Source organism: Apium graveolens, chromosome 8 (genome assembly GCF_009905375.1).
Source record: "Apium graveolens cultivar Ventura chromosome 8, ASM990537v1, whole genome shotgun sequence".
NCBI lineage: Eukaryota > Viridiplantae > Streptophyta > Magnoliopsida > Apiales > Apiaceae > Apium > Apium graveolens.
The window spans coordinates 108,498,378-108,512,253 of NC_133654.1; the positions used below are offsets into that span (position 1 = coordinate 108,498,378).

Sequence of the window (13,876 nt, forward strand, 5' to 3'; positions counted from 1 at the left end):
GAAGTACATGGAGATTAACAAAAAGTACAATTTAGTGAGGAAAGATGAGAAAAATGGGTAAAGTGGCGTGATAAACAATATTAAATATATAAATTGAGTGTAGTAGAAAAAAATAGTGAATGTAGTTAATATTTATATTATAAATATTAACAATTTTGGAATGTATAAATTGAGAGGGGGCGTTATAAAGAAATTACCCCTGTACGACATCACCCACCCCCTAAATCAAATCACCCACCTCCTAGATCACTTAAACTATCTGGGGCCTACTTCGGGCCACCTAAAATCCACTCGGGCCCACTAGACCTCACCAATACTCGAATCATAATCCCAGATAGATCCAGACATGCAAAATAGGCCCCAATGGGCCCTAGCAGGCCCCACCCTGGCCCAGTAACCCCCACCCCGGCCCCAACATAACCCTGCCAAGCCCCACCCTTGAGGCTCATCCTCGGCCCCATTACCATTCCCATCATTCTAAAAGTTAATTTTCCATTTATTTTTTATTTTAGTGGTTTCCATTGTAGTAGCCCACTAGATATATATAAGTGAATGTGTACGACGGGAGTAGTAAAATATTAATATAATAATATTAATTTATTAAAAAAATTATGCTTCTAAAAATCTCCAATATTATCGATTAAATTCCCGATTAATCCTCTGCAAGGTCCTTGGCTGATTCGATTTATGAAATTCGATTAATTTCTATGTATTTTTTTTGATCAGTATATTTAAAAATAAATTATGTAATATAAAATAAAAATTTAAATTAAATTTAAATAACTATCAATTATATAATATGATGTATATATATGTTGTTTAATTCAATTTTTGTGTATAACATATGTTTTTTTAATAATACATGTTAATAATTCTAAAATCAAACATAAAAGGGCAATGAATATTTAAATTCTAAAATCAAATATAAAAGAAAAGGAAATGGGACAATTCGGAGATGCCAATGGTTATTTAATTCAATTTTTTTGGGTTAAACAAAGAATTTATTAAACGAGTCAAAATCTACTTTTCTCTCCCGCATGAGAGTCGGCCGCCCTGACTTTACCTAACCCTAGCCGCCCTACCTTCTTTTTCACCCTTTCTACCGATCTCTATCTCCATATTCATCTTCATCTTCTCCTTTTATTCACTTTTTCTTTAATAAAATCGAGATTTGTTTTACAAAACTCGAAAAATCCATTACAGTTCTTCACTTTAGTTTTCAGATCAACTAAGGTAAGAGCGTATTTTATAATAAAATTCAGTTTTTGGATTCAAAATCTCTGGTCTAACAACATATTACAATTTGGTGTTATTCCGAGATTTTTGAATGTTGGGTTTTTCTCGTATTGTTTTGTTTAAGTTATTTGTGTGTTGATTGTCTCGCTTTATGTGATGTGTCTCGCTTTGTGCGATGTGGTGGTTGTGTTGAAAATGAATTGGATGGTGTATTTCGGAGATCTGGATATCTCGCATCAACGTCTATAGCTGGTGTCCGGCAAGTAGATAGCTGGGGTGCGTTTGGAACGGTGGTGAAAATCACATGTGCTCACCTCTCACAAAAAATATTTGTTCCATGAGGCATCTAAACTCAGTTGTTGCAACTGAGTCCTCTGAACATTGCAATATCAATCGAATTAATGTGAGGATCAATTGTGAAGTTACTGTTTTCGGGGAAGATGCGTGCTGGATTGTTCGGGAAACCATTACCTTCATTTTTAATTTTTAGAATATTTGTTTTTCAACCTGGTTGCATGATCAGTTGGGGGTTTGTCCCGATTGAATCTCTTTCAAGTCATTAATGAAATCTGCTTTAAAGTTGGCAAAAAAAACAATTTTTTAATATAACATAGGTTTTTTTAATAATATATGTTTATAATTCTAAAATTAAATATACCGCTCCCGTCCCATTGATTAGTACTCCCTCCGTTCAAGTCATTTATCTATATACTTTTTCCTCATATTTGACACACATTTTAAAGCTATTATAAAGTATAGTTCTATAATTTATTTTTAATATTTTTTATGTATAACAGTTTAAACATTATATTTTTATTATAAAATAAAAAATTATTTAAAATTATTTAAGGAACCATACTTTATGGGAGCCGTAAAATGCGTGAAAATCTCTCGTCTCCCATGTAAAGAACCCGAATGGGCCCGCAAGGATTGACTCAGTTGGTTAAAGAGAGGATAACTATCCTCTTGGTCACAGGTTCGAATCCCATGGGAGGAGAATTTATGACTATGCCTTATGAGTCAAAGTCTGTCGATTAAATGCGGTTTACCTTGGTTCACGTGATTTGCAAGCTATTACGTGAACCCGTAGGGTTTACCCAGTGCGCACCCGAAGGGTAGCGGCCGCAGGTTATCTGCGGTAAAAAAAAACCCGAAGGGATAAAGGGAGTACATGGAGATTAACAAAATAATATAATTTATTGAGGAATGATGAGTAAAGTGGGTAAAGTGGCGTGATAAACAATATTAAATATATAAATTGAGTGTAGTGGAAGAAATTAGTGAATTTAGTTAATCTTTATATTATAAAATATTAATAATTTTGGAACATATAAATTAAGAGGGATATAAATTGAGAGGGGGACGTCCCAAAATTAAAACTATATATATATATATATATATCAATCAGTGAATGTGTATAGTGGGAGTAGTAAAATATTAACATAATAATAATAATAATAATTTATTAAAAAAAATCATGATTCTAAAAATCTTCTGTTTTATCGATTAAATTCTATAGGATACGTTACCGATTCGATTTGTGAAATCCGATTAATTTATATGTACTTTTCTTATCAATATATTGAAAATAAATAATGCGATATAAAACAAAATTTTAATTAAATTTAAATAACTATCAATTTTATAATATATATATGTGTTAATTTATAAATTAATAAATAAAATAATTTTTTGATTTAAACACAATTAAAAATTGAAGTACATCTAATTTTAAGAAAAATTAAAAAACTCTAACTAGGGGTACGAAAATATAAAATTTTATAAATAAAACTTGAATTTCCAGACGTTATCTCTCCACAAACACTCACTCTCTCTCTCTCTCTCTTTCCCTCTAGGGTTTGTAGAAACCCCTCACCCTAACAGCAATGGATCCAGCTCAATACCAACAGCAACAACAACAATGGTACCTCCAACAACAGCAACAGCAGCAATCTCTCTATCAACAGCCACCACCGCAGCAGTACCAGCAAGCCCCGGCGGCGATGTACTATCCTCAGCAGCCACCGCCTCAAGCCACCGCTCAACCAGCTAGTGGTGGTAATAATGAGATTCGTACGCTCTGGATTGGAGATCTTCAGTCCTTTATGGATGAGACTTACCTGCTTACCTGTTTTGGTCAAACCGGCGAGGTCAATTCTTCTTTTCGATATCCAAATTGTCAAAATTTTATGTATTATTTTTTTGTATCTGTTTGGGATAGTTGAGTTTATAGTGGTTGAATTATGAGTTAATGAAAATAACGAATAATCGAGATTGCGTGTTGTGAGGGGGGTTTAATGTGTTGAATTAGAAACAGAAAGAAAGAAATAATAGCCGAAATATGTAGTTGAAATTGATTTAAAATTGGTAGCTTTTTAATTGAATTGAATAACTGTTAATTGACAAATTAGTTAACTGGATGGTTGAGTTTGTAAATTAGGATGTTATGTATCACTCGTAAGTTATTACGTGTGTGAGGGGAAGTTTAATGTGTCAATTTAGAAACTGAAAAAGGATTAACAAAGAAAGAAAGAAGGGAAGATGTAGGTAGTTCACATCCATTTTAAGTGGGAAGTTTGTTAATTGAATAAGTTTTTTTTAAGTCGTAAGTTCTTAACTGATGAATTAGTTAATTAGGCTAATATGGGTTATGAGCTCCTCGTGTAATCTTAGTTAAGCAGGTTGTTAGGTCTTTGAAATTAGTTTTTCCATTGACAACTTAGTTGGGTTTAAAGGAGATGAACATGTTTCTTTTTAATGTTGGATGTGAATTTCCAAATGGAGGTGGATGTAGTAACCCTTTTATGCTCTGCTGTTTCACTGCGCATTAGTTGCGAAGTGATCTTACTACTTGAATTAACATTTAACAATATTATCTGTGTTTGAAAAGCATACCGTTTTACTCTTTTCTAGGGGATTTTCTATTGTTCATGGCAGTGAATAGGTCTATTTCATCTGAAAAATAAATCACCCTGTGCAGGTTGTTTCTGCAAAAGTCATCCGTAACAAGTCAACTAATCAGTCTGATGGTTATGGATTCATTGAATTTGTAAGTCGTGAAGCGGCTGAGAGGAATTTACAGACATATAATGGCACACTGATGCCAAATATTCAACAAAATTTTAGACTGAACTGGGCATCCCTTGGGGCGGGGGAGAAGCGTGCTGATGACGGTGCTGCCTATACCATATTTGTTGGAGATTTGGCAGCTGATGTTTCAGACTACACTCTTCAAGAGACCTTTAGGGTACATTATCCATCAGTCAAAGGTGCAAAGGTTGTAACTGATAGGGAGACATCACGTTCGAAAGGTTATGGGTTTGTCAAGTTTGGGGATGAAAGCGAACAATTGCGAGCTATGACTGAGATGAATGGAAGTATGTGTTCAAGTAGGCCCATGCGTATTGGCCCAGCTGCTAACAAGAAGAGCATGGATGCTCCGCAATACCCAAAAGGTAAGACTCAATTACCGTATTCCACGATATTTTGATGTGATATTTATATATCTGTGTTACCTATAGACTATTGTTTCTTGCTCGCTGATCTTCAGCTATGATGTTTGTTGTGTTGCCATATGTTATGTTTGGTTGGGATGAATGAAATTGAAAGGAATAGAATGAAATTTTAACTAAAATATGGTTTATTGTTCAAAATATTTATTCCTTCCTCCATTCCATCCCTAACAACCTAAACTAGAGCTGAGGAGTGCTCCATTTGCACCATACCTATTTTCTTCACAATCTCCATCATAGATTTTTTGTGCAATCATTTCTTTTTTCAAATCTTCCTACCAATTTCTATTTTTTCATACAATTGCCTTCTCCCCCCACCAAACACAATATTAGTTTTTTCATCGAGCTTTCTTAATGGTAAATTTGTTTTTCTTTGGTTTTAATATACCGAAAATTGTAATTAATACACTTTCCTAAGTAATGCTTCAAAATCTACAGGCTATTTGATAATTGCATGGCCTTTTTTTCATCAATTATCACTAACTTGCAAATCCCTTTATAGAACTTGCATTGTCTTGAGGAGGGCTTCAAGAGGCTCTATCTAATAGGGGCCTGGCTCTGATCTCTGCTGAAATGATTATCTAATTAGTGCCTGGCCTTGCCTAGGTCAGTGTGCAATTTATTGTCATTTTTTTTTCACTTGCTCTTTATTTCAGCTTCTTTGTTGCATTAGGTATCATACAAACTTAGATTCTTTCGATTCCACTCCAAATTTGGCTGTTTATCAAACTATGTTATGGTACTTTTCTAAGCCAGTTTTTATTCTTAGTCTGTCAGTTAAAAGACCACTTTCCTGTTGAAGCTTGTGCCGTCTTGATGCTCCTTAAATCTTTTTAATGTTAGGACTTATAATTGGAGCATATATCTCTTTCACTGTACTGTTGTATCAACTCAGCCGCTTGATGTAGCATGCAGTGTTCAATCTTGTTGTTATCATACAGCTCAACTCTATTGCCTTCAACTTTTTCTTCCTGTGGTTCACATGCTTTTGTTTATGGGTCTTCCTTTCATACCTCTTCTTATCAATTAGAGTTTACTTATGAAAGATGTTATTGTTATAATGATTTACTGTATTATTAATATCAGCATTATCTACTAAACAATTACAGGCAGACATTTTTTTAGATCTTTCTTGATTTGATAAATCAGAAGTTTTCTTTTGAACTCCTCTGTTATGCATCTGTACTTCATATTCAAATGCTTTCGTTGAAGTTTTATGTAAAATTGTAAAGCATTTAGAACTCCAAAGGACCCATGGTCTTGTGGTTAAGTTGATAAGTAAACTTAAAAATAGAGAAGAACAAAGCATAGATGCTTTTATCATTAATGGGATCAGTGGTGTCATATCTAGAAGTCAATCTTTTTCTAGCTTTTCTTCTTGGTGGCAAAATCAAATATTATGTAGAAACAGGAATGCATTGTGAGGAAACATTAGTATCTGTTTGAAGATGGTGAGTGATACAGTAAAGTTCTATGTTTCCCTGATAGTATCTTTTTTGTGTCGAGAGCCTTTTTTTATTGAGTTGTCACTTCTTTGTTATATCTTTACATGCATTAGATATTTAGATTTATGCGTTTTTGATTGAGAATTCCGTCTGTGTACCTTGTTTTGCGCAGTAACTCTCTTTCAGAAATCAACTCTAACATTCCCGGTATTATTTGTGTTGCTTAATGCTTCTGCTATATCCTTAAGTACTAATATTGAAATATCTAGATCCCTGTTGAGTGCATATATATAGGGTTTTGGTATTCGAATAAAAAAAATTATTTCCATTACTTCTTTTTTGCCTTCATCTGTACACTTTGTTATTTGCAGCCACATATCAGAATATTCAAGGAGGTCAAAGTGAGGATGATCCAAACAACACCACTGTTAGTATATTTGCCTTGAGTTTTAATTCTATGTTATTATTGCTTTTCTAACAGGTGTTTACAAGTTAATAACACTTGCTGTAGGTTTTTGTTGGAGGTTTGGATTCTAGCGTGTCAGAAGAATATCTCACAGAAGTGTTCAGCACCTGTGGACAAGTGGTTCATGTGAAAATTCCAGTAGGCAAACGATGCGGGTTTGTTCAGTATGCTGACAGGTACGTTGTGGTTGTGGGGCATTTTTCAGATTTCCAGTTACATTCAAGTATGATAGAGTTTGTTTCTGATGTTAAATAAAGAGCTTGTGCTGAGGAAGCATTGAATAGATTGAATGGAAGTCAATTAGGTGGACAAAGTGTTAGACTTTCCTGGGGCCGTACTCCTTCAAACAGACAGGTTCATACATCTAAAATTTTAATTATGGTCACATATTGAATTTCTTGGTAGCTGACTCCTGGGATTCTATTTAATCCAATTTGATCATTCAGCCTCAGGTCGATCCGAACCAGGGAAATGGTGGTAGTGCTGCTGGAGGGTATTATGGTTATGGACAGGGATATGAAGCTTATGGATATGCCCCACCTGCCCAAGCTCCCAATCTTTATTATGGTGGCTACCCAGGGTATGGGAACTACCCCCAAAACCAGCAGCAGCAACCTCAGGTTGGATAAAATCTTTATATAGTTGGTTTTATTGAACTTGCATCGCTATGAAGTTTTGACTGAAAAAACGGGGCCCGGTCACACCGACCGCAGGCTTTGCACATCCTGTTTGTCAGCAAGCTACAATTTTTCCAGTAAGTCTAAATGTCTGGTTATTTGCAGTGATTTCCGCATCAATGACAGTGCAACAATATAGCATGGGGATTGCTCAGCACGGGATGTGCAGATTTTCGTACCAAGTGCACTTCCTACATTGTTAAAAAAGGTTTATGTCTGTTTTTTGGTAGGACGGTGCCAAACATTTGCTTATGTACAACTTCAATTGCCCGTTTTGCTACCTTCTTTGTCTCTCCTGTTCTCTTTTTTTCTATGTATTAGGATATTTGTTATTTCGAGAATTATTGTTGGTAATTGTGATATTGACTCGTATTCTTTTGATGAGTATGACTGAGCTTATTTTGAGAATGGGGAATGTGTTTTGAATATGAAGTAGCTAATACAAAGTAGTAATGTCGGGATTGTTTACATTTTGGTTAATGTTCTAAATTTCATGTTTCATATGAAATTTCACGTATCTTTTTTTCATCTGAACTTTTTAAGATGTTTACATATACTTGTTCAATTTAGTTATACATATAAAATGAAGTTCAATTATAGACATTGTCCTTTTTCAAAAAAAATAACTACAAATATCATCCACGATTGCAATCATTATTATTTTATTTCTCAAAATGCTGTAGATTTAATTCTTTTATATCTATGAATTTTGATTACTTATATATATAACATATTATATTTTATTTAGTGCAAAATTTTAACCTTGAAAGGAGGACTTAAACATGTATTATGTAATTTATTTTGCCAAATGACATCGGAGAAAAAAACTAATTTAAATTTATTATGAAATCGATTGACCCTTTTTACGAGGGACATTGTTATTAGTCGACGAGTAGTCGAAGATCGTTGCCTAGTCGTTACAATGAACAAGTCAATAAGCGATTTGATTCTGGCATCCATTGGTTTTACTCGACCAGGTAAACAAAGAGTTTTTAAATAAGGAAAAATATAGAAAAAAGAAAAGAAAGGCAACGACTCTCCAACAAACTCTCATCAACGGTGGCTCTTTTCAGATCTTTGTAATTCAGGTAACTGTAACACCACAAGATTTGAGACTTCTGTTCAGTTTATAAGGCAAAGTACTATTACTATGTGCACCAACAAATCATGAATTTTCGGGGGCCTGTGGTGGGCTTGACGTAAACCAAGTTGGCTGCACTCGGGACAGTATATGTAACGCCCCCAAATCCGGGGTCAGAGGATTTGGTCGTCACTACAAAACTTCAATCCAAATTAATCCGTTTAATCAATAAATAAATGCTAGCGGAAGATATTTATCATCTATGACCCCAAACTAATCCAAGATCTTTTAAGGTTACAGTTCTAGAAACAAGAATTCCAAATTCCATCAATAAATTTTTCACTTTCCTTTAAAACTTCTTTCAATAAATTCCAACTCAAAACTAAACCCACTAGTATAACTTCGAAATAAAGTATACTATGCCCAAATAAAATACACAACTATAATATAATATAATATAAACAACTTTACACAATAGAACTTACACTAGTTCGCAAACGCTGGACCTACCATCTTCCAAAAACTTTTTCTTTGCTTCCTTGAATTACGCAGTTAAACAGCGCAAGCTAATCCTCACTAGAGGTTAAATTTAAAACAGGCAAGTATGAGCGGAAGAAATGCTCAGCAAGTTCATCATAACAAATATAGGGTCGTTTTAATATAAAACCGACATCTGCATTAGAGCAGAACATTTAAAATCATAATTGCTGAATCATAAAATTTCAGTTGAGGAACCCCAGAATTGATTCTTTAATTGTATTCAAAACCTTTTTTTGATATTTTTGAGCGAAATGCTTCAGCAATACTTTGAATCTTGACGAGAATAAAACTCGTAAAACAGTGTTTACGGAAATATTGTTAACCACAATAACATGAAACAATGATTATGGATTGAGTCGTAAACTTTATTCAAAACCGAACTCTTGATATTAATACTCATTTTGTTGCCATATCAAATTAGATATCACTACGAACTTTGATGCTCACAACATCCCATACTGAAGTCAACACCAATCATCTGTACTAATACCACCTTTGATATTTAACAACAAACTAAGTATCCACAAAATCAGAAACTGAATCAAAGTGCATTTCATCTTTTATCCGAAAACAGAAATAGTTGATAAATCATTTCTTTATAAGATTATCAAAAGCAATATAATAATTTAAATTGGAATCCTCGAACGACGGTGTGTTGCCGCCGGTGATCAGCCGCGGAGCAACACCGGTATGCCAAAGCATATCCAACTAAACGAATGGGGCACCCAAGGCACATATCGGCCTAATGGTATTATAACATGTATAATACCTAAATCTCCACTAGACCGCCGCCATGGCCTCTTACGCAACCATCCAATCTTAAAACATTTTATTAAAATGAGTCATAATATTAGACACCCTTATAAACTTTTATTCGCCCATTTACTTGGGCAGAAAAACCAAAACAACGTCATCTTTCTCGAAATCCAAAACATTTATAAATCCAGTAAGTTGATAAGTAAAATCACTTAGCTATTCTGAACATAGAATAACAGAAAGGTGCTTGCATAAACACAATCATTTAATTCAGTGATATGTAAAACATTTATCTATTCTGAACTGAAAATAAGGAAAGTAATACTTGCATAAGAAGATTTAAAGTAAATATCACTTGAACAATAAGTGATAATAGGGATACTTGCCTTTGGGTTTTTAGCAGTTAGTCACACTTGCAATGACGCATTTATTCTGACATTCTGTCTCGAAACATCTCCGTCCTTCTTTTCAACACTTTACTGATATGCTGCTTCTGCGATTGCTAGAAGCCAGACATCCCATACCATTCCATCTTACTCTTTATCCAACATCTTGTCCCGATCAACTCGAGAGATCCGCATCTATAATTAAAAGATACAACTTTAATCGTCTAAACGATAATTACTCAACGAATTGCGCTTTAACAGCCCATCGTCTACCCATACGATAGCCCACACATAACTACAATAATCAAACACAGGACTCTTGACCCACATACACATGTATTTCACATAGCACATAAACACATAATCCGCGTATCACATAATTCATATAACACATAACTCAGTTTGTCAAAAGGTTCGACTCGGTAAGCTTAAAAGTGACATCGGGTCAAAATATGATTTTTTGATCAATAATCGACTCAGAATGACTTGCAAAACAAGCCACCTTCGAAAAAAAAGGATTTGGGTCTCGAAAGTAATTTTAATGAAAGCGGAATATTTTTCTGAGTCTATACGCGTTCGTTTCGTATTAAACGGACGAACGGTTGATTTAATATGAATTTTTGAACATTTTTCGGAATTAAAACGGGTCTCCGATTCATTTAATAATTAAATAATAGGGCTCGAACACCCGAAAATAATTTTATAAGAATTATCGAGCCTGAAAAATTATTTAAAATAATATTTTAAAGCTCGAACTATTTTTCAAAATTTTTAAATCAAAATTAAATCTAATTAAATAATCAATTAAAATTAATTAATAACTAATTAAATTAATTAATCAAATAATATTTAAATTAATTGACTAATTAAATAATTAATTATCAACTAAAATTAATTAATTAAATAATTTGGATTTATTTTTGAATTAAAATAAATTTTCAGAATTTAAAATAATGATTTTCAAAATAAAAATGAATTTTTAGAAATTAAAAATAGGATTTTTGAATTATTTGTAAAAATAAAATCCAGAAACATATTTCAGAATCTGATTTGGGGGAAAACAGGATTAAACCCGGGTTGCAACCGGGTCAAAATTCGACCCAAACGGGACTTGAAGAATCTGATGAACTCGCCGGAATGAAGTGCAGAATCCGGCGAAGTTCTAAAAATCCGGCAACCTCCGTTCAGCACCCACTCAACTCAGTTTTCTGTGTTTTTCAGCGTGGAATCGTTCAACACAATCTCAACAACGCATATACATAATCCAAATCAGCAACCCCTGCATCTAGGTGGTTCTCCGATCAAAACTGAGCAAAATCCGGCGAACCATACCGAAAAAATTCGGTTCTTCTAAAACTAAACCAACTGCTACGATTAACCTGTCAAAATGAATCTTACAGCACATCTAATCATTCCATGGTATCAAAATTAATCACCATAACACGTATAATCCATAAATTGAAAAGTAAGAAAAAACAAAATTCAAGAACTTCGACTTAATACCTCCAAGGGTTATATTTATTAATTCTATATCCCAAACGACTGCAAATAATGCAATAAAGCTTATTTACATATTCAAATCATCAAATGATTCAAAAACAAGAAACCCCGAAATCGAACATAAACCCTAAAATTACGAATTGAAAAATTATCTAACCTCGAATTGATTTGATGATATAAAATGGTAGAGGGTGATCTGCGATTCATTTTGGTTACTCATACTTGAAATTTGGAAATCAGAATCACCCTCAAATTTGGATTTGATTCTCAGAATTCTTCAAGAACATCAAGAACAGTTTTTTTTACAGAATTTCCCGAAAATCAAACTTCAATTATTACATGATATTGAACTCTATTTTTGAAGTATAATATATGAAATTGACCAGAAAAACATGCTCTACAACATGAAATCATCAAAACACTCAAATAATCACGTCTGCAAAAATTCATATTTTATTCACTAAAATTCACATAAAATCACATAAACAATTCCAAATAATAATAATAATAATATTTGAAAATATGGAATATTACAATCTACCCGCCTTATAAGGATTCCGTCCTCGGAATCAGCAGAAGAGAGCACTAAGGGTCTTCTGGCCAACTTTCTACTCTTGCATATGTAACTTTTCTCAAAATTTCAAATAACACTGAAATTCCTTATGCCACACAGTTATCACAAAAGCTTCACTCTGCACCTTGTTCCATCCACATTTTTGGACTAATTTCTCAATAGAACACTTTTACTAATTGCGAGTAAGAAGAATAGAGAAAAAGATAGAGAGAAAGAAAAAGAAAGAGTGATAGAGAAAAATAGAGAGAGAAGCAAAGAAACAGAATGACTTCGGTATATGCCACTGATATTATAACCGCATCGTAGTCCACTGTTGATCTTGGTAATCCCATCACATAACTCTGCTTTGACTTAACCAAGATAACTCAGCTTAACTTGATTGGCATACCTTCGAATGTTTGGGATGATAAAATCATGGAATTTAAAAAAGAAAAGAATTTGATACCATAACGGAACCAAAATCTGAATTTGAGAAAAATATTGTTGAAATAAAAGAATAACTGAGAGATCAATATGATCAAGTGAACTTGGTATTACGTGCCCAAGTTAAGTCACTACTAAAGGTTGTTAACCTTCATGTATTCACAATACACACAAGTGATGGCGTACCATCCAACTCCTGTCTCACAGACAGGTATACCTTGTGTCCCCTATAGTTAAGGTTGTTCATCTCAGTCAGAATAAAAGAATATTAGAGGAATCCAAAATCAAATGAATAAAACTGGAAAGATTTCAAAACTGATATTTCTGGAGTAAACAAAATCCAGAAAACAAGATTATGACACGAAATGATTAAACGAGTGTTAGGGAATATGTTATAGAAAAAGAAGGTATTGCCAAGGTCTTAATACTCGTCTTCTTTTTAAACTCTTCTGTTGACTCGTTATCCGCTTCTAGACACTTCCTCATGTTCCAGGGATATCGATAATCTCCATCATCGTCGAAACGTAGTGGCCTCGGAAGATTCCATAATAGAAGTTTGCAGCTTCCCGGAGTTCCATCCAGCTGAACACAACCATCTCGAACGAATGCGCCTATCTTAACTTACTCGTTGGTACTATATCCAATAGTCCAACAGGAACTCGATATGAGCTCAAACGTCCTCACATAGCTATACACACTCCTACACACTCTCGTTTCTAGTTTACTATAACCTCAGCTCTGATACCAACATGTAACACCCCCAAATCCGGGGTCAGAGGATTTGGTCGTCACTATAAAACTTCAATCCAAATTAACCCGTTTAATTAATAAATAAATGCCAGCGAAAGATATTTATCATCTATGACCCCAAACTAATCCAAGATCTTTTAAGGTTACAATTCTAGAAATAAGATTTCCAAACTCCATCAATAAATTTTTCACTTTCTTTTAAAACTCTTTTCAATAAATTCCAACTCAAAACTAAACCCACTAGTATAACTTCGAAATAAAGTATACTAGGCCCAAATAAAATACACAACTATAATATAATATAATATAAACAACTTTACACAATAGAACTTACACTAGTTCGCAAACCCTGAACCAACCATCTTCCAAAAGCTTCTTCATTGCTTCCTTGAATTACGCAGTTAAACAACGCAAGCTAATCCTCACTGGAGGTTAAATTTAAAACATGCAAGTGTGAGCGGAAGAAATGCTCAGCAAGTTAATCATAACAAATATAGGGTCGTTTTGATATAAAACCGATATCTGCATTA

At 33.8% G+C, this 13,876-nt stretch overlaps 1 protein-coding gene across 2 annotated transcripts; it reads left to right on the top strand.

The window, feature by feature from the left end:
• The first annotated feature begins 3,038 nt into the window (after positions 1-3,038).
• LOC141677594 (polyadenylate-binding protein RBP45-like) lies at positions 3,039-7,764 on the top strand. Of its 2 annotated transcripts, XM_074483596.1 has the most exons (7): positions 3,040-3,386; positions 4,217-4,691; positions 6,565-6,620; positions 6,705-6,835; positions 6,917-7,013; positions 7,106-7,279; positions 7,442-7,764. In XM_074483596.1, exons 1-7 carry the CDS (start codon positions 3,123-3,125, stop codon positions 7,442-7,444), a joined length of 1,200 nt encoding a protein of 399 aa, XP_074339697.1. In that variant the 5' UTR covers positions 3,040-3,122; the 3' UTR covers positions 7,445-7,764. The 2 variants fall into 2 exon arrangements, with proteins under 2 accessions (XP_074339696.1, XP_074339697.1); XM_074483595.1 differs by lacking the exon at positions 7,442-7,764 and having other exon boundaries at positions 3,039-3,386; positions 7,106-7,288.
• Positions 7,765-13,876: the final 6,112 nt, after the last annotated feature.